Below are 21,445 nucleotides of genomic sequence, written 5' to 3'. Positions count from 1 at the left end.
TAACTATTGGAATCTCCTCCTGAGGAAGACTTGCCCTCAGGTGGTTTCACTATTAGAAGTTTGCGAGAGTGGATGGACCCCAAGGCCAGGTTATGGGTGGGATCCTGGTGGGTTTGTTCCCCTCCACATCTTCCAGAGCTCCTTCAAGGATGAGGAAGATGGCCAGGGACTGGGCCTTTGTCTGCTCAGCCCCTTTAACGTTCTGACCCTAGGAGGTCTCTGTGGAAAAGACAGCAGGTCTGCTTTTGGAGATAATTGTATTCAGTGCATAATTTTAAATTATATGCCACTTACTTGGCTTGACAAGCAGCCTTGTCCCCTTCCCGAAGATGAAGGAGAAGCCTTGTCCTTCCCACAGTGATTATCTCAGCATCAAAAACCTGCCAACTCAGCTTCCCCCCACACAAAGCCCTCTTGAGAAGGGAAATCTCCAATGTATTTCTTCCAGTATTATTCACAAAGGCCTGTGATTTTCCTCCCTGAATAAGCATTCCTCCCACTTCTTATTGTCCTCAGGTTCTGTTGTCACTCCCTCTCTTCCTCCAGCTCCATCCGGGCTCCTGAGGTCACCATGGACCCAGGCCTCAAGCCCCTCCAGCTCACTCCCACGCTGAGCACATGGCTGCTTTCCTCTCCCACCTTATTTTACTTACAGGGCAGCACAGACAATCTGGTTCCACCACCGAAGACCAATCCCTGGCCGTAGTTATTCCCACAAGTGCCTCTGGGCTCTGCAAAAACCCCTACGGCGCCTTCCAGCCCCATCTCAACACCACAAACCACCCAGGACCCAGCACCTGTGTTTTTGACCCAGCACCTGTGTAGGATGAAAAAGTCAGCCCATTTGTTCTGTCCAGACCTGAGAACAAAGGGTGTTTGGGATACGCCAAGCAAAGGTTCCAAAACTTAACCCAGCAACTCCAGTGTCCCGGTGTCCGGAAGGATGCAGCTCAGCATTAATGAGCCAGGGGTTTTTTCTTTTCTTTTTTCACAGGGAGAGGCTCCAGGGGCTGGGAAGAGGCTGAAAGAGGTTCTCTCATTTCTCCACCTGCCTCCAGGCAGGGCTGCACTTCAATCACCCTTGAAAGGAGGGTGTCTATCTCCTTTCAATACCCCTCTAGAGTGCTCTGGCAACTACTCCTGACAGCTCATTTTTACTGTTCAAAAACCTATTAGGAAGATTTTACCACTAACCTCACTCCCTTCTTCTTGCAGTATTAGCTGTGTCTTGTGGTCTGAATCCTGGCGGAACTGGAGAACACAGCCTCTGCAGCTTTTGTTCAAAGCCTCCTTTCCCAGGTTTAGATACGTGACTCAATGTCCACCTTACCCTCAGTCTCTGTTCTTCAACAGTAACCGCCCCAATTTGCCTTTGTAGGCCTTTCTGATTCTCTGTCTCTGGGTCTCAGAATTTCATTAAGGGGCTATTTTCAGGTGCCGTATTGCTAATGAGCTTCACTACCCAGAGGAGCGGAAGGACAATTTGGGGACAAGTTGCTCTTCTCTGTGAAGCTTCTATCCTCTCTGTCCCTGTCCTTCCACATGGGGAGCCTGTGCTTTGGGAAGGGGCTTGGGACACATTGGAGGGAAGTGACACTGGGGTCAGCGTGGTGAGAGGGTGGTGCAAGGCTTCAGTTTCTGCAGCACTCGCCCGGTAGTACTGTGAGCTGAGTCCCTGATCCAGGGGTTTGCACGTAGCTTCAGGAGCTCCAGCCATGCAGCTCTCTGCAGAAACCTCTCTCCTCCCTCTGATACTGGCATGATTTTGTATTTAAATTATTCACAATTCTTTCTATTTCCACTTAGACACTTTCAAATCCCAGGTGAAGAACTTCCTAGAACAGGCTGACATTCTCCACCTTCCCCTCCCGCCGGCTCTTCTCCTGCTGCCTGACGGCCTGACAGAAGAGCCCGAGGGGTGAAACAAAAGCTCTACTGTGTGTTATAGATGATGTTTATCATATTATTATTAATAGCTAGTGTTTAATGAGCTCTTCTATGTTTGGGGCCCTATGCTAAAGACTTTAGCCGTATTATTTTATTTGATCCTTACAATAATTCAGTAAGATAGCTATATTTTTATCCTCATTTTCTGGATGGGGAAACTGAGGCCAGTGAGGTTAAGCAATTTGCCAAAGGTCACAGAGCTAGTAAAGTAGTGGAGCCAGGACTTGAATTTAGGTTTTTCTGTCTCCAAAGCTCATGCTATACTGCCTAATCCATAATCATTGGTTTCAAAATGTTCCACAGGCAACACATGGCATCTCAAGATGCTGCAGAAGTAGGCTCAGTGCTGAGCCTAATGTCCTACAGTAGAAATTTTCTTCTTAACTAGATGCCAAAGGTTCTAGTGGCTCTTTTCAGAGACTTAAATTGCAGTGGAGGTGGGGGTGGGTGGTCAACGTTAGACGTGAAAAAGAACTTTCTAGCAGTGAGGTGTGCTCCATTTGGGAATTACAGAGAGAAGCGAGGAATTTCCTGCCCTACAGCATCAGACAGAGCCAAAGCATATCCCACGTGGCCAGGGAGCATGTAGGAAAGCCAGGTCAGGGGTGGCAGGGCACTGGGTCCCCTCTGGAGGTCTGTCCTCACATTCTCATTGGCTCAATTATTGTTTGCATCTCTATCCATTTGGAAATGTTGTATATGCTCCTGAGGGCCCCTCACCATGAGCCAGAGCAAGTGTGTGTGTGTGTGTGTGTGTGTGTGTGCGCGCGCGCGCGCATCTCATTTTAAAGCAGAGAAGGAAACCAACTCTCTTTGTCCTGGGGAAAGAATAATGATAAAGAGCTCAAGCAGATGCACAGGATTAAAGTCGTTTTCAAACCAATGAGTTGATTGATAGCCCCTGAAGGCCCAGCCAAAGAAGAACACAACTTACTTGGCTTCACAAGGAGTGTGGTCCCGTCCCCAAAGGTTAATTTGCCCGTGTTGGTGTTACACAGTGTTCAGTGCTATTACAATAACCTTGACTGGGGCTTCAGGAAGACAGGTGGAGGTGGAGGAGGCAAGCAGGAAAACAAAACCTGAAATGACTGCCCATGGCCAAAACAATCTTGTAATTAGGTTAGAACGTGGGCTGAATACTAATAACTAGCAAGTCCCCAGCCTGGTGCTCTTTGCCATAACGTTCCTTGAAGGAATAGGCCTTCGCAGGGGCAGCTCCTGGGAAACTCACTCCAAGGGGCTACTGCTTGGTCTCCTGGGATCCCATCCTGTTTGTTATTCCTGCAGGCCCATTGTCTATTTTCATCCAATTCCTGCTGATTCCCCCCTACTTTCCCTGGAACTTCCTCCTTGTGGAGGCTCACATATTTTCTCAGGGAGAGACTGCATGGATATTAAAAGCCAAGTACAGTGCCCCAGGGAATATGTGCATTAATAACCTTATTTTCCAACCAGTATCACGAAGCACCCAACCAACACAAACCAAGCAAAGAAAACACCACCTGTGTTTTGACAGCTTCTGCATGATGGAAGATGGGCTTTTTGGGAAGAATAATTAGCCAGAAAGAAGAACTTACTTGGTGTAACCAAGAGTTTGGTGCCTTTCCCAAAAGTGAGCTGGTAACTCCCAACTCCAGAGTATGCACAGAGTTTCCTTTCTTTGCAAAAACCCCGAAGATGCTAAGAAAATCAAACCACTCAAAGCACAGGAGTAGTGCTGACAAAAGCTCAGACTAACAATAACCAGATGACAGGCAAAAGAGAAGCGTGGTTACAGAGGCTTGCCTTGGAGTCCTACAGAGACCTGGCTGGATTTCAGAGGTCATCTAGTCCATCTTCCTGTCTTCAGACAAGATGCTGTCTGACCAAAGACCTAGCTCGTCTTTAAGAGCTCCTGGGAAGGTGGCTGTCCTTTGCTAACAGCCTTTGCATTCAAGCAACTGCTCCTTACATCTAACTGAAATCTGCAAACTGCAGTCTGAGTTCTTTATGTCTCAAGCTTCCCTTCTTGAAGACAGATTTCTTGTCAACATACTCCAAATAGAAACTCATCACAAAATACCTAGCCAGTCCCAGTGGACACCTTTGGGGAAGAAACTCATATTGAAGGAAGGGGGTCGAGGTGAATATTGACTGTATCTGTAATTTGAAATTTTTTTTTTTTTGAGGGCGCAGCTCACAGTGGCCCATGCGCGGATCAAACCGGCAACCTTGGTGTTATTAGCACCACGCTCTAACCAGCTGAGCTAACCAGTCATCTCTGAATTGTTTTTACAATGAGAAATTTTCGTGTGTTACTCAAATTAAAATTAATAACAACATTAAGTAGAAACCCACAATATATTTAAAGACGGATCTGGGATCTTCTGGTGCTTCCCAGCCTAAGGAGTCTCAGGTTCTCCATCCTAGGGTTTTGATCCCCTGGGATCAGAGGAGGGAACGGGGCCAGGGTGTGTGGTCAGAGCAAGCTGGGGGTGCTGCGGCCACGATGGGATACATGTGCTTGCCCATGACAATCTGACTGGCTTTGGAATTATGCCAGAGTAACCTTGCATCTTCCTGTTCAGCACTAGCCTCCCAGCCCCTAACAGACCTTTCTGAAGGGCAGAAGTACTCCTAACTACACTGACAAACTATTTAAGGGAGGAAGCCATTGCTGATCAAAAGTAGGGACACTTACTTGCAGTCACAGAAAGTCTTGTGCCCTTTCCAAAGACAAGCTGTTTGACGCCTGAGTCTCCACAGTGGTTGCCTCCAGAACAAAAACTCTGAGTTCCTAACCCCACTGTTTGTTCTGGATGTTTCCTCTTGTTAACCTTCTTCCCTGGTAGAATCACCCAGAAAGCTCCCCACGTAACCATAGTTTTTGTTTTCCCTTAGCATGTTTTTGCCTCTTTCTCCCTGGTCCTCTGTAAAATGTGTTATGATTAAGATGCCCTTGGCTTTGACTCCCTACTTCGCCGATAAGAGCTTCATACATGGAGTTGTGGCCCAAGAATGCATTTCTGAACCACCTGCAAACTTCCAGCTTATTGTTAGCCTATGAAAAATATTCCAAAGGAAACCCCTGTCTTTGGCCTCATAACGATCTCTTTGCTGGGCTTGAAATAAAAAGGAGTGGCTACTTTTCCTAAACACAGAAAAGGATTTGGAAAATGGTACTGAGTGAGAAGGCTCAACACGAGATGTTGCTCTTGGCTGATGACCATCTTTGTTTGCCTCTGGCATTAAAGTAGGTCTTAAAAAAGTTATCTCCCTCCCATATCTGGAACGAGGGAAATGAGAGAAAGCATGGGGTATCAGTGCCAAGTCTCAGCACAGGCAGAAATCGGTCTTTTACGAGGAGTGGAAGGTGAGGGGTCTTAGTAGGCTGGACTCCTTTCCAAAACCACTGTGGTTGGAGCCAGAAATCACACTGGGTTTAACAATTTGTCCAAACAAGTCCACTGGGGACAAACCTGGGGGTGGGGGGGGAGACTTGAAGATGGATTCTGGACTGTTTCACAATTTTTTACTTTTTGTAATATATAAACAACAACAAAGATAATTGATATTTAAGCAGTAGAACACAGGCAGCAAGTTTCCCAGCTCTAGAAGGGAAGACTTTGGTATTTGGCTGAGCTGTGGAAGGGCTGAGGACTGGCTTCTGGGAGAGCAGAGGGCCCAGGACCTAGAGGCTACTCACGTGTCTTAGAGCCTAAGAAACAGTTCCCACCCAAACCAAAACCACTTTGAACTCAGTGGGAATCAATATCAGAAAAATCACACGAACAGCACTTACTGGGTAGAACATGAAGTTGAGTTCCTTTTCCAAAGACAAAGTTATAATTTTGTTCACACTGTGATTGGGGACATAACAAAAACTCCTAATGACTCTTTTCAAGAAAGTTACACATCCCCCATGGATGATTCATCTTCATGGATCTTAAATTCCCACATTGCCTCCTCTACTCTAATAAACAGGCCTCACTATCTCTTCAGCCATCTTTCTCTGTGTGTTCTGGTTGTTTTGCTTGACTTTTATGCTGCTTATTGCAAATGTGCAGAGAAGAAATTCGATAACCTCATTTGAAACTGAGAATGAATTATAAAAGCAACAATTCCATAAACTCCTTTGTGATATCAAACACAATTGTATCATTTCAGGCCAAAAAAAAAAAAAAAAAAAAGTTGGGCAGCCAGCCATACTAGAAATCCACTCTCAGAGCCCCCCAAAAGATGAGGGCAGGAAAGGATCATGTCAGACACACCCCTGAATTTCCATCTGAAATAGAACTGCATTACAGAGCTCTCACCTCTGTTCTAGAGTGGTCATATCACCAAACTCTGAAGATACCTCACCTTAAGCCAAGTACATATTCGCTGCATTCATTACAGCCCTGCCCTAGCTGGGGGTAGTGGGGGAGTTATTCATTTTGGCCCAGAGGGATCCCAGTCTTTTGGGGAAGATTCTCCTTTCACAGGCTGTGGATATGGTCTCTTACCACCAAGTGATGGAACATGATGCCATTACACTAGCCCTGATGGATCCTTGCTTGACTCATAAAGAACCAAGGCCCCACTGTCTCCCTCTCTTTGTCTACCTGATTCCCAAAATACTTTTTCTTGCAGTCATTAAAAAGGTAACATGAGTTGGTTCATGCTTACTAGATCTAAAGCAATTTATAGGAGTCAGCTAGCTGGTTTCCTTGTCTTTGGGCATTTCCCACAGATAAACCATTCAAAAATAGCCTATCCTATTTTAAAGCGCCTTGGATTGAGCATCCATAGTCTCAATTATAACCTGTTGTAGGGCTGAATAACCCAGTCAGTCAATTTGTCAACACCTGCCTCTTAATGTTATTTTTTGACTGACATTTTCATGGGCTCTATTGTCCCCAAAATGGCACGTGGAGGAATTGACACCCCAGGTGCACCCCTCAGGAATGTCAAGCTCCTGAATTTCTTATTTTTCTCCTCCCCAATGAGGTATGTTTAAAAAGCTTTTACTCCCCATGGAGGAATTGATCATTAAGCAAAAATCTTTTCATCATGCCTACCATTTTATGTCACTCTGAATTTCCTTTTAGGTGTTTATAAAGCCATCTGGGATCATCCATTGATCTCTGAATTGTTTCCTCCCCCATTGCATTTGAATAGTAAAGCTGTTTTTAGTGAAATTTGATATGTATGGGACTAGAAGTGGACATTTGTCAAAAATGAGACAATGTTTGGGTTTCCTATTGAGTCTTCTAGAATAAATACGTATGCAGGCATGAGAGACAAAGACGGTACCTTCTACATATTAGTGGCATTTAAAATGAGATACAGTCTCATTTTTAATAGAATGGTAGACAAATTCTGTGGCCAAAATCACAGTAAACACACAAAATCATTGCTGAAACAGTTGAGGAGATACTTCCGCTGTAAATAACTCATGGCCCCTATATCTCTGGAAGAAGGACAGCTGAGCTATCATATTAAAGGCAATTTGGGATGATCTCATTTTGCATTATTTATCATTAGTGCTGTATTCTCAACAATCACAAATGTGTTATGCATTTGCAAAAGTCATTTCCAAAACGTTGCAATCGTCTACATATTAAATCTCCACCAACTTCACAGGAATTGTTTGGGTCAAATATAGATAGAACATGGTCACTTACTGGGCTTACCACCAGCTGGGTTCCAGTTCCAAAGAACAGTCTCGTGTTATCATTCCCACAGCTATTTCCTGCCTTTACTGAAAACCCCTACTAAAACGACCACTGAATATAAGGCACTGCGGTGATGAGGCAGTTGGACTTTCCGTGATTTTTTAAATTTCTGTGTCTCTAGAGAGGGACCTTTTGTGATAGGAAGAAAAAATTGATTCTGCTACATAAACAGATCATTTTTATTTCAAAAGACCAAACTTATGAGCTTTTAAAATGCTTTGCATTTCTAGGCTTAAATCTGCCAAAGCTGAATCAAATAATTTGTTAACAATTCTTGCTCTCATATGTGCAAGCTCAGCCTTAGACACTCAGTGTGAAGGGATGCTGCATTCCTATATCCAGAGGGATGTTTTCCATCTGCACAACCATCTGAACTCACATCCAGACTCCCCCCAAACTCCACAGTCCTGTTCCCTAGTCACTGGTCAAGTAATTGCAAAGGCTTTCTCACCACGTAACAGTGTCGATGAGGCGGCCTAAGCACAGATTCCACCAGGGAAGGGTAACAAGAGGTGAACAGTCCTATCTATCCCCAAAGAAGTTCCACCATGGCCTCCCATGATGGTTCACACAGACAAGGGTCGGGAGTTATGACACACCATCTGCCACAGCCCTAAAGTCCAGTCCTGAAATGAGTGAAAGAAGTGAACATTCTCTGTTAATAAGAAAGGTTGTATCTTAAAGGCAAGGATGAGAACACAGAAGAGCTCCTTTATTACAAAGCTGAGCATTGGCTGGATTTTAATATACACTAAGTATCGAAGAAGAGAGAGCGAGGGGTGAGCATCCAAGACAGTGATGCCAGGTCTTGGTTGAAAGTAGAGCGTAAGTGACAGAATTTTAAGTGTGGAGAGAGAAGGAGACTTGAACTCATCCCCAACATGACTGTGATTTAATTCTTCAGATTTCAATAGAAAGAGTTCAAAACTGATTTTATTCCTCTCCTCTCAGCCTGGGAGCAGTAGGTATCCAGAACAAACTAAAAGGATTCTAGGGAAAATGGAAGAGGAAGCAAATGTAGGAAATTTAGGGAAGCTGTTGCATGTAGGGGTCAGTTTTAATACTGAGCTGACTTACCCTAAGCCTCGTCTTTGCCCTCCTCTCACCCCTTCTTCCCCCTCACCCCTCCTTCTTTCCACCCTAAGGTCAGTTTTGCCCACCTTCTCAGCAATCTCCCCAAGTATAGCTTCAGAGTCTCTTTTGGAAGAAGAAGAAGAAGATATGGCTGACAGACGAAGGTGCTTGGACCAGCTGACACACAATTGTAGAATCAAGTTAGCAGAGGTTTATCTACACAGGTAAAGGTAGGACCAGAGCTGAGAAGTGGCCTGAAAATAGGGTTCACAGAACAGAAAGCCTATACCATTTAGATGAGAACAATTTTCCCACAGTAGTTTTTCTTCCTGGGAGTTATCTAGATACTAACACCGTTTCCCCTTCTCTGACTGAGGGTGCCATCCAGGAGAATGGGAAATTCTGAGAGCCTGCCCTATTGTGGTAGATAAGGGATGACCGTGGGGAACTAAGTCAGCCTTCAGCCCTCCTTTTCACCAGAGTGGCTGTTACTGCCCACTTGTCACACAGAATCCCACTACTCACGTACTTGGCTGGACAGAAAGCAGAGTGCCAGTCCCAAAGATGAGCTTGTTTGCAGCACTCCCATAATTCACACAGCCCTTCAGAGCCTTACAATAACCATCAGGAAGGGCATGGCGGCATGGGAGGAAAATGGGCTTCATCTTTCCAGGCTAAGAGAGCACATCAGTCCCACTAGAGCAAAGGCTGACTTGCCAGGTATCCCTTCAGCTCCCATATTCCGTTGACATGCCCTGACACTGCCTTTTAAGTTATGTCCTTGTGGGGTTTGCGCTAAGGCCCAGAACCCTGGGTGATTCACCAGCAAGTGACCAAGAACTTTGCAGGTATCACTTCCCCACGTGGGACAGCAGCCAGAAGCAAGGTTGTGGGGAAAGCAGCAGGCACACAATTTTTCACCCACTGGTCTTTGACTGTGGACCCTTCTCTTTTCTTCAAATTTGCTCTTTCAATGGAATGAGGCTGGTTCTATCCTTGGGAAAGAATTCCAACCACATGAGAGGGAATTAGATACTCAACAACCCAGCTCTGCTCCCTTAGAGGGCAAGTGAAGCATTATTTATTCTGGAAGCGACTAGACCAAACAAGAGGGTTGGTGGCTGACATTGCCTCTCACTTGGAGTGAAAACCCCATTTAGGTCAAATGCATTGTCTCCAGCAGGCTGGATTGTTCTTAAAAGTATAATTTGCATGCTACGCTTCATGTATTATTCAACCCGTTTCTCCTCTCCCTTACCGTCACATCTCTGAGACCTACCTGGCTTTATAATTAGCTTGGTTCCAGAGCCCCAGATCCACTGATAGCTGCTATCTACACAGACACAAAAACCTTAACAAAAACCTTCACTGTCCTTCTGGGGAGCCTATTAGAGATAAATCCCAGATAAAAAGTCCAGAGCAAAGCACATGAAACAATGTAGGAATATTGACTATTGAAGATTATTTGCTCAATTTAATTACATTTGATTCCCTTGCCCATTATAGATTCCAGACACAGATGATGACTAATCGTCTAAAGTTAATCTAGGTCTCTCTGCATATAAGGGAAGCATAATTCGTAAACAGTTTTCAAATTGGAGAAGTTGAATTTGCTTCACCTTGCCTGACATTTTTAAATAAAAATGCAAAAGAGAGAAACAGATCATTTGTCTGGAGTCATGATGCATCTGCTCCTCTAGTGTCTTACTTTCACTGCTGATAAGATTTTAGTCAGAACCATGATATTCACATGTAGAGTAACCCGATTTGGTGTACAGACAGCTCTATCTGTGAGAAATGGCATCCTGAGGAACATGGACGCAGGCAGCTAGAATCATGGAAGCCCCCGCACTGAGCGGTGGGGGACAGCGGCCTGCACCACCGTGAGAATGTACCAAAGCGAGTTGGCTGCTTCTAGAAAACACCTATTCACAACTGCTCCTTGATTTCTAGTACTTACTTGGAAAGACTTGCAATCTGGTTCCAGTCCCAAAGATGACCTTGCCGTAGTTGTTGGACACAGTGATACCGGGGCCTACAAAAACCCCTGAGCCCAGCAGGGCACTCTGTTTCCACGTCTGCCCTCTCTGCTCTTATCCATCCCGGGCACCAAATAACTACCAACCGCAAAGAAGACTTGGGGATACACTTAACACACCAATGCAACAAAACAGTTTTTGTTAAGTTTCATCCTCTGCAAACGCCTGTGGCGTGTGCTGATTATGTTTCCAATTCACAAAGACAACAGCTCCAGATAATTCACTGGAAGAAAACAAGGAATCTCGAGCTCTAACTCCAGTTCTGAATTTTTGGGGCTTGATTTAAATTATTTAACGTGTGTGTGCTTCGGCTTTTCTGTCTATGTTTGATGATATGTGATGCTGTTTACCTTATTAGAGAATGTTATGAAGATAAAAGTGGTAGTGCAGTGGGTTACAACATAGAAATGCATTTTGAATAATGTGGGGAAAATGTGCTTGTTCAAGGCAAGATATTATGAACATGCGTAGGAGGGAATATGTTAGCTGAAGTTTATTGTCAAAATAACTAACAAAAAGCTTTCTTCGTAAAAACTGAAGGAGAATATATCTGTCTCGTGTGTTTTTCCATAAGAAAGTTAGTGGATACAACCACTTCATCTCCCAGAAGAGACAGGCTTGGAAAAGGTTAGCTGAATTTTGAGGTCTAACTGCCAGGGGATAAGAAGAAATGACTGCCCTCCCACAGCAGTCAATGAGCATAGATTAGGTTCCCATGACATGCTAATTTCCCTTTGCTGTTGGCAGCATTAAATGAAATCAGCCAAAGTTATTTTTAAAAATGAATTTGACCATCTTAATGGTGAAACTTGTAGTGTAGTTAGGTCCATAAATTGTATCCCATCTGTCCTGAGCTTAGCTGGGAAATGGTGTGTGTGTGTGTGTGTGTGTGTGTGTGTGTGTGTGTGTGTGTGTCACAGAAGACCTCCTTTATATGACTTATAGACTTACTATACCACAGAAATGAAAAAAGACACACTTACTTGGTGTAACAATCACTTGAGTGCCGGACCCAAAAAACAGCATACCCCCAAAGCCTGTCTGCACAATGACTGACTCTACTACAAAAACCCTGCCACCTCTTCATAGCCACACAACACACGTCCCCAGGTGGAAGCTACAATTTTCCAGGTAGGAGAAGATTCAGACACATGTATCATGAAAGCCATGGTATTCCTTATTCTGTGGCAGACTTTCCTCCAGAGATTCTTCTGCATCCAGGGCCCAGCTTCGGCCTCCATGTAGGCATTTGGTAGCCCATGGTGGCCACTGCCACCTCTGTGGGAACTCTGCTGGGGTCCGCCCTTGGGGAGGACTCCTTCAGTTGCCTGAGCCATTTAGGGATCATGCAAGGAGCTAACAAACTTCTCAGAAATTCAACTGACAGGCTAACAAGGCTGGCGGCAGCATGTGGTGGGACTGGTGCTGGGGTATGCGTGGTCATTAGGAATCAAAGGAAAGAGAAAGGAGAGGAGTTAGAGATGGAAGGGTAGACGTGGAGTGGAAGGGTCTGAAAACAAAAGTAAGAAGAGTAGACACACAGCTGATGTCTAAATTCGTCATGCTCTGCTTTGTGAGAACACAGGAGTTCTAGGGGAAAGAACTGTTCCTGGCTCTGTCAGCCGCCCTGACCTATTTAGTGCCGTTTTTCCTCCTGTACCAGCCTCTCACATGCAGCTGAGAAGGCCCATGCTACACACAGAGACCACCTCCCTGTCTTCTTTCTGCCTCGCAGTCATCTGACCAAATGTTCCACATAAGGGGCAGGAACAGCAGCCACAAAAAGATACCCAGAATCTGTTTCTCTCTTTCTAATTAAGCTGTCAATCTGTTGAGCTAATAAGTCGTATGAAGTGTCTTAATCTCTTCCAAGGAAAGGAGTCATATAAATGCAAAATAGCAGCCGCTATACATCAAATGGCTGGCTGGATATCTTTTCTTTGTGTGAAGAGATGCTGTTGAATAGAAGGAAAACTTTCTGTGTGGAGAGGAGACAGACTGGGGGAAAAACACAACAGCATTTGTTTTTATTAGGCTGAGTCTATAAAGCACAAAGTAAAACAGATCTGGCAATTATTTAGGTAATGTGATAGTCAATTCAGGCAATTTAAAGCATAAGGAAGGTTTCTCAAGGAAGTGCCTAAATATCCGGATCAGCTACTGACATTAATCAAATTAACCGGACAATTGTGCTGTGTAGACACAAACTAATAAATGTGCCTGAGATAGCTCTTCTGAAAGGGTTACATTTTATAAATTTAACATTAAAACGGGTCCAATATTTACACCCACTCTCTTCGTTTTGGCACTGCAACTGACATTTCCTATTTTTTCCCTTACTACCCCCGTCTTATGTTTAGAGCCAGAAAGGTAGGGGTGACCTTCTCCCTGGAGAGTCTTATCAGGTTAACACATGGAAGCTCATTTAGAAATTCATTAGGTGCCTGGGATGTGAGAGCTGGTCATTATAGATTAAGGGCTTTTTCTCAAGTGGCAAAGGACTTACGGGGAATAACGGTGACTCTTGTTCCAGTTCCAAAGACAAGCTTGTTTGCCCCAGAAATTGGCACAGTGTTTCTGCCCTGTACAAAAACACTTTGCTCTGCTAAATCTTCTTTTTCTTCTTCCTCTGTGACACTCACCACGGGTATGCTCTACACATTTTGACTTCTACTTGGTGATGGTCTTTTAAAGAGCATCCTATGGAAAATGCTGTCTTCCATGTTTCTTAACCAAAACAACCTAAATCACTGACAGTCTCGTTTCTCTCCTCCCCATTTTTCCCCAAATAAAAGCTAGCCATTCCCACGATTGAAAGACAATTTTCTCCTTGAAAGACAGTTCTTAAAGAATTCTAGTGGCTACAGGGGTGGTTTCTACTCTAGTATACTATGATGTAAAATCACCTTTATTTTTTTGTGACACTCTCACATTTGATGTTTTCATTTCTCCCAAGTCAGCCAAATTGATATTCTCTGTCTTAGCCTAGAACTTCCAGACCCACTCCCCTCAAGTCTTGCCACTCTTTTTGCCACTAGCTGCAACGACATGGGTTAGAAAAGACCCTATTAAGTAGTTTACACACATTCTACTAACTTTTATAAAAGGAAAATAAAACTTAAAAATAACGCTCTTTGGTTAGAAGTTGAAAAGGCAGAGATTTACCAAGAAAAAAAGAAAATAGATGGCAATTGTGGCTCACTCGGGAACATTCAAACCTACCTGGTTTTACTTGTAATGCTGTCCCCTGCCCAAAGATGAGTTTTCCTGCAGTGCCAGAGATACACTCTAGTACTACACTTTACAAAAACTTCAAAAGAAGATCATTTCCCCCCTTCTTTCCCTCCAGAACCTTGATCTAGTAATGATAACTACTATTTATTGAAGATTTACTATGTGCCAGCCATTATGCAGAGCTCTTTACAGGTATAAACTCTTTCAATTTCCTAACAATTCAGTGAACAAGGTACTACTATTATCCCCATTTTACAGATGAGAAAAACGAGGCACGAGAAGATTAGGTAACCTGCCCAAGGCCACACAGCTAATAAGTAGCAGAGTTAGGTTTGCCTACGTAGTTTGATGCCAAAATTCATGTTCTTAACCACCACACTATATCTTCACTAGCTTTTTGTTTTGCTTCTTCCCATTTTGGGTTCTCCATTAAAGTGCATATACCACTAAAACTGACTAAATAGTTAGCTCATTGATGCTAATAAATGTACCTTGAATCAGTTCTTCTGAAAGGCTTACATTTCATAAACTTAACATTAAAACTGGTTTAATATTTATATCCACTCTCTTCATTTTGGCACTGCTATTGACATTTTCCATTTTTTCTTGCAACACATGACTTACATTTAGAGCTGTAAAGGTAAGGGTGACTGCCTTCTTGGAGAGTCTTATCAGGTTAACACACAGACACTCATTTAGAAATTCATTAACGCCTGTATCAAAGATGCCTTTCCTGCAGCCCCTTGGCTCCACTGCACAGCTCCCCTACTCTCCCCAAGCTTTGCCAAGCCTGGAGCTCCAGAACTGCCGAGAGCTACCTCCAGCCAAAGCCACAGTCAACACTGCTGGGAACACAGTCTGCTTGTACAGTGCACAATTCTGAAGAGGGTAGGTGGTCTCTAAGATGTTCCTGAAGATTCTTGGAGAGAACTTCTCAGGGGAAGCCAGAATTCGGATGAAACCAATTGCTTTCCTGTTACTTCTAGCAAATCCACCCTAAGGTCATAAGCCAACAAGGACTGAAAGATGAAGAAATTATATGGCAGGTTGAGAAATTCTAGATAATCCATGCTGGGGAGATGTTCTCTAGGGAGGTCCCTGGGATGCATGTAAGTCCTGGGTATTCCCAGCAGCACATGACTTATCTTTGGCTGGCGTCTGGGGGGACAGTATTTACCAAGGGTCCATGGTGAGATCGGCGCATATGGACTAAGAAGGCCGTGGTAGGTGAGGCATACCCTCACCTTCTCTGACTCTCACTGCTCCCTGATAGCCTTCTTTTTGGAATGGACTCGCCGGTTTGCTCTGCCAGAAAATAGTCTCATACCCCAACTGCCATGCACTCATGGATCCCTCCATCTAGTTATTTTGATTGAAGGCGAGGGCTCAGCTTGGGTGGACAGGGGAAAAACACTACCCGTAACTGCACATTTTAAACATTTGAGCTTAAAAAGGAGACAGTTTCTGAGATAACTCAAACTGCATGGACAGCTTTGTGAGAGTTAATTTGAAGACTTACTTGGGTTTACTGCCAGACTTGTCCCCAATCCCCAAATCAGCTTACGGCCGTTGCCAATATTACACAGTCATAGAAAGCTTTACGGAAACCGACCAGGCCAATGTGTACCAGGAAATCCCTTTTAATCCCCAAATCCAGCGGCGGCATGCTCCTCCAGCTGGGACCCTGGCCAAACAGGCAGCAGGGAAGACTATTTAGTACCGTGGTCAATTCACAGCATGGTCAGGATGGAAGGAAAGGCTTTTCTGAGGTTAAATAGTTCATCCCTGTCCCTCCAGACTGAGCTGCCGCTGACTGGGCCAGCAAGGAGAGGCTCAATCCTGACAAAGGCCCTGAAGAAGGCTTCTCCCACTCCGATGCTCACTCACCCCCATGTTCAACAAAACCAGACTTTCTGACCCAAATGGTTAAGACCAAAAGAACAAGGACTCTGTTTTTCTCTAATTCGTTTGTTCCTGTGTCCATTCTCACATGTGCATATGGCATGTATATACACTGTATAATCATTAGGATTACGAATTAGAATTAACATTAAAAATAAAACTGGGTGGAGAAAAGAGCCTCCAAAAGAAACTCAGTGCTATGGCTGCCTTCAGAAATTAGAGCATTCATAGGGATTCAGCAGAGATACTCACAGGGTTTGACCATTAACCTTGTTCCCCGTCCAAATGTGAGCGTATTGCCTGCATTATTATTCACACAGTGATCTTCAGCTCAGCAAAAACCTTCTAGAAACCGCACTAAGTTTTCCCTAAAGATCTTGTGGAAGGAGCGATACCGTGAGCACAGAGAATATTAAGTAATTGTCACAGTAATAACCTGGCACAGAATCCTAGCCTTGGATTTCAGGACTGTTTCTACTTTGGATAAATGAAGGATATTCTTTCTGAATATTCTAAAGAAGGAGTTTTTCTGCACAAGCCCAGAGTACTGGCTGCCAAAATCCTAGCATATCCTCTGGTGTTTTAGATAATAATTCTCCAGGGATTCTGAAGATCATACACCTCATTTAGACAAAGTAGGAACAGCTCATTCCCACGGCACCAAAGCGAAAACAGTCAGAGATGCTGTCATCACCATGGTAGAGACTGAGGGCGGTTGCCACTTCCCACCTGGCAAGCGGGGTCAGCATGTTGGTCCACCCCTTGATGGCGCTGGAGCCAGACATCTCTGACCGAGGTCCAGCTTCTGGAACATCTAAGAGGATTCCTACCTTTTCTCATTTCACAGAACTAGAGATAATCACAGGCCCTGGTCAGCCCTGGAATTAACTCCGGACTCCAAGTCCAGACTTTTTCATCCCCTGCTTAGACAGTCACCAGGAAAAAGACTTTCACCACTTTCTATATTTGTCCTAGTGGACACTTTCCCATTCTCTCTGTCACTTTCCTGGGAGAAAACACAACTCAAGGAGTAACCTGAAATCATTCTCTTACAGGTAGCTTCTCTTATCCTATCTAGGGGATCCTTTTGAGCCTCTTTCAATTTTGAGGTAATGTGAAGGAAAGTCTGAGAAGGAAACTCCCTGGGCACCACTCCTGAGGGTACAACATGGGCTCTTCACTCTTCCCCCGTCTGGCTGCCTGGAGGACCAGGGGCTTAATAACACCCACTTAGGAATGGGCCGCTCTAGAGGGAAAACAAGAAACAAGCAGGTAATAGGGCAGCCCATAAGTGTCCTATTGGATTTAATCAGTGGTGTTCATATGCCATGTTCTTCTAGAGAATATCTCCCATGGACAGATACCACTTTCCCATATCTGTTACAGAAGCATCTTCTTCCTTCCTGCTTTGCTATTCACCTCTTATCCAAGCCTTCTTAGTTTTTCAAAAGGGATATCATTACTCAAATTCTCCCTGTGACGTTAAGTCTGATGACACCTGGCCTTGCTTGGTCTCCTGGCTAAGAAACAATATGTTTCCCACACATGTCTGTTTCCAGTGGTGTGTCCGTGGTGTCTGATTTATGGAGCTGAGTTACAGGTGTGGGCATGTGCAAGTATTCAGGGGATGTATGTGTCCAGTTTTCCTGGAGCAGAGCATTTGTGAAAAGGAATAGCTGGAAATAAATTTGGAGAACAGAAAGGGCCCAGATTTTAGAGAGCCTTAAGTGACTGGCTAAGAAGTGGGCATGATGGTTTCTTAAAATATGAATGCCCAGATGAAGGTGGGCAGAGGAGAGAGGCATAGAGAGGGGTAGGGAACGCGAGTGAAAAATGTGGACTGGTGATATAGTTTCAAAAGAATATAGAATTCCTATGTTTAGAAGAGTCTCTCAAGGTCTTTAGCTAATAAATATATTTTTTAATGATAATATAATTCTTGTGAAATTGGTAGTGAGTCCATCCTGGTGAGCCTCAGAGCTTTCCTTCATCAACTCCTGTCCGGAACTGTCACTTCAGATAGTAGTCATTTTTGCTTCCATAGGTTATAACAAGCATTTCCCTTATTTTACCTTCCATTGTACCTCAAACCTCAACAACTTGTAACATAAAGTCCATCTTGCCTGTAATACTCACTTGCTAGAACCTGCAGCCTGGTGCCTGCTCCGAAGATGTATTTGTTTCCTAAGTTATCACAGTGTTATGTGGCTCTACATAAACCCACATACGGTCACCACTTCTTGCTGTCAATTAGTAGGACATCATATGCACTTTCCCTGTTGGAAGGTCTTGACCTCATGTTTTTGTAAAAGGAATTTATTTGGGATAATATCTCAGTTCATACAGAAAATCATCACTGCTTTGATTAGGTCTGAGGTTGCCAAACTTCCTAAATCTCATGCTATGTTTATCTTAAGTGTGTTTAGTAAGTAAAGAGGCTGTTTTAACAAACATATCAGGATTTAAACATCTAAATAATTGTTGAACCCTTCAAAATACTTGCTTTATGAATTTTTATGAGAGTCACTTTATGAGCCATACAAACACACCGATGACATTATTTTATAGTCGTATCTCATTTTGGAACCAAAATAGTACTAGTAACTAGTCTGAGTCCCTCCTTTAGTCATGGCTCTAGAAGGCTTTTTGTTATTAACAAAAATAAAAATCTCCCTTCAAAAGATAAAGCCATCATGGATGCTACAAAAAGAATGTACCTTGACCTTTGAGGGCAAAATCAAAAGAGGAAGCGAGCAATGAACCGAGCAGGTTGGACTAAAGTGTGAGCCACTTCAAGCTGAGTGGTTTGACTGGGCCACTCATTTAGTTGTATAAACTCTACTTGTTAACAAAATTGGCTCCATTATCTTTTTGTCACACCTGGTTCAGGCACAGAGGATTGTTGATGGAACAATAGTGAAATGTGAGATGGCAGGCATTTCTGCAAATAGTGTGCCTGCATGGAAAGCTCCCCAGATTCTCTAATTCTAATAGGAAAAATAAATAAATAAAGCAAAACAAAAAAACACTGAACTCTGCAAGGGTGGCAATAGCCTGTAAATTTTCGGTATTGCTTTCTACAATTCATCTCCATTACGCTGACAGCTTCACGACGCAGATAAACATTCAGCTTTATCACAGATAATTCAGTGGGGGAGCCTTCCAAGGTACTGGGATTCTTTCTTTCTCCCACAGGGTCGACTCAACCAGCCAAGGTAAAGGGGAGAAGTCCGTGTGGGGAACTGTTTTGTCCCTGGGGAGAAGAATGGGGCTGTCTTACTGAGATGACACATCAAGGGCTGTCCTCTCTCCAGAGAAAGTTTTATTGTTCTGCTATTGTGCCAGAAGAGAAAAGCCGTGGGAAACTTGTAATTCTTACTGCCTTTTCCTCACCCGAGTCCTTAGTCCACTTGCCGGGTTTTCCAGTTGTACCAGGTGACATGGGCATAAACTCAGCTGGGTCCTCATCACTTATCTGTTAAGGACACGCTTCCTTGGCTACACACTGCTGCTTCGGCAGCCTCCCTTTCCATTGGTTCGCTTCTGTCTCTATCATAAAGCTTTTCTTCCTCTTATCTCTGTCGCTTTCCCAAAGCCTCAACGTGCTTTGCGGACTTTTGAGAAACACTGACTGCAGTATTAACACAATTTATCAAACTGCCCATAGACCTGATAACAAAATCCAGCCTCCAGGGAAACATGCACTCATATCTTGCTCACACATCTGACATAGTTAACAACTGCATGCTAAACGAATCGATTAAATTCTGCTGTGTTTCAACAGGTCCCATTGGATTTCTTTCCAGAAAGGATAATTTGTTAACCACAAGAACTCACCGGGTGAGACCAATAGTGAGGTGCCTTTGCCAAAGCTGAGTCCATACCCGCTGTTTGAGTTCCACAGTGCATTGCCCCTAAGCAAAAACCCCTTCAAGTAGCACTCTGCCTCGTCTCCTCATGTGATCCTCCATTAAATCTAATGCCTAAAAACCAATCACGCAGCAGTCACGCAGACCGCGGTCATCTGCCGTGAGCTCATTGCTGAGAAGGTCACCCACTCACCACAGTGAGGTGGGCAGTCACTCCTGAGAAGTGCCATCCTGGGGGAGGGGACCATGTCACGTGTTGATTTTTCCTATGTCCCGCAGAGGGAAGTGCCCGTCTGGACTGAGGACAGCCAGGGGCAATGGACAGGAGTGATTCTGGGGGCTCGTAGGTGAAGGGCAGAAAGACATCACCGAGAAAGCACTTGGTAAATTTCTTCTCATTCACTCTGGGTTGCACGTTAGTTGCACTCACTGATTTAGTCTTTGAGACCCCAACACTTACTTGGTTTAACAGAGAGCTTAGTGCCTTTTCCAAAGATGAGCTTTGCTTGGCCGCCTCCATAATTCACACAGTCAGATGGGGCCTTACAATAATCAGTGGGTGGGAGGGGCTGAGGGGGAGGCTGAGCGAGTGAGATCACCTTCCCCTCTAGTGGAAGTCTCACCACTTTGCAGTCTCAGCTCCCAGCTTGGCAGAGTGGGGACATTGCTCTAAAAATAACAGCCGGCTGTGCAGATAGATCTGAGCGTGACCTTAAACCACCAGTTTTGCTCCCAGAACACTGAGTTCTGATGGCTTGCTCATGTCTGAGACACATGGGACAATCGCAAGGTCAGGCAGAGACATGTCACCTAGCACAGGTGGTCATTAGGGTCAGAGAGTGGCTGTTTTCAAGACCAGGGACCACGCCACTTTCAGAGCCAGAGTTCTTAAAAAGAATAATAACAACAACAATCCAACAAACAAATAAACAAACCCAAAACATAAAATAGCTGATTGCACTCCTCTTGGAGAGGAGGGACTCCTATTGAGAAATGCCTGATTTCTGAGCTGTTAGATCTTTTTAGTTTGTTTTATCACAGAGTACGGGTTTTGCATATTATTAACTTTTCTATATATCCAGAGCCAATGAAGAAGCCAGTGAAAATTTCTACTCCTTCACGACCTGACTCTTAGGATTACCAGAATTCATCAACTAACAGACACCCACCAGCTTAGGTACAAAGAAACTAGGTTCCTTTATCCTCTTGGGAATGGCAGTGTTTTCATCCCACTAAAACTGCACAGAATAGCACTGCCACTCAGGTCGGCTTTTGAGATGCACCCAGTCCCTCACTTACTTGGTTTTACTGTCAGTCTGGTCCCTGCTCCAAAGCGTGGGTTATTGTTATTATTGGCACAGTAATACACCCTCTAACAAAAACCTCCTTAGGACACCTTCCAGTCTGGCTGCCAGCATGGCAGAGACAAGGAGGAGAGGCACCAACTAATTCCACAAAACACAACAGTCCCGTCCTCCTTTTTCTACAGAACCAAGGCCATTTTGTAATGTTTCTAGGCTGTAAAAGTGGACACTTCTCAGCACACTGAGCACAGCTGATCTAGACCCCAAATGGGCACTCTGAGGCATATAATCAGCTTTCAAACAGGTTCCTGAACTGTGTACAAAACAATGCCACAAACAAGTCATGCCCAAACACACTGTTTGTCTGCAGGGACCACTAT

General features: G+C 44.2%; 1 gene segment (V, D, J or C); it reads right to left on the bottom strand.

The window, feature by feature from the left end:
* LOC117022730 (T-cell receptor alpha chain C region-like) overlaps positions 1-21,445 on the bottom strand; it is a 326,986-nt gene that overhangs the window by 32,099 nt on the left and 273,442 nt on the right. The window contains 1 exon segment of the C gene segment in view: positions 3,618-3,627. Within this exon segment, the coding sequence occupies positions 3,618-3,627 (10 nt within the window).

The sequence above is a fragment of the Rhinolophus ferrumequinum genome, chromosome 6, assembly GCF_004115265.2.
Source record: "Rhinolophus ferrumequinum isolate MPI-CBG mRhiFer1 chromosome 6, mRhiFer1_v1.p, whole genome shotgun sequence".
Lineage (NCBI taxonomy): Eukaryota > Metazoa > Chordata > Mammalia > Chiroptera > Rhinolophidae > Rhinolophus > Rhinolophus ferrumequinum.
The sequence above is the reverse complement of the archived record's forward strand: the minus strand, read 5'-3'. Positions and strand labels throughout refer to the sequence as shown.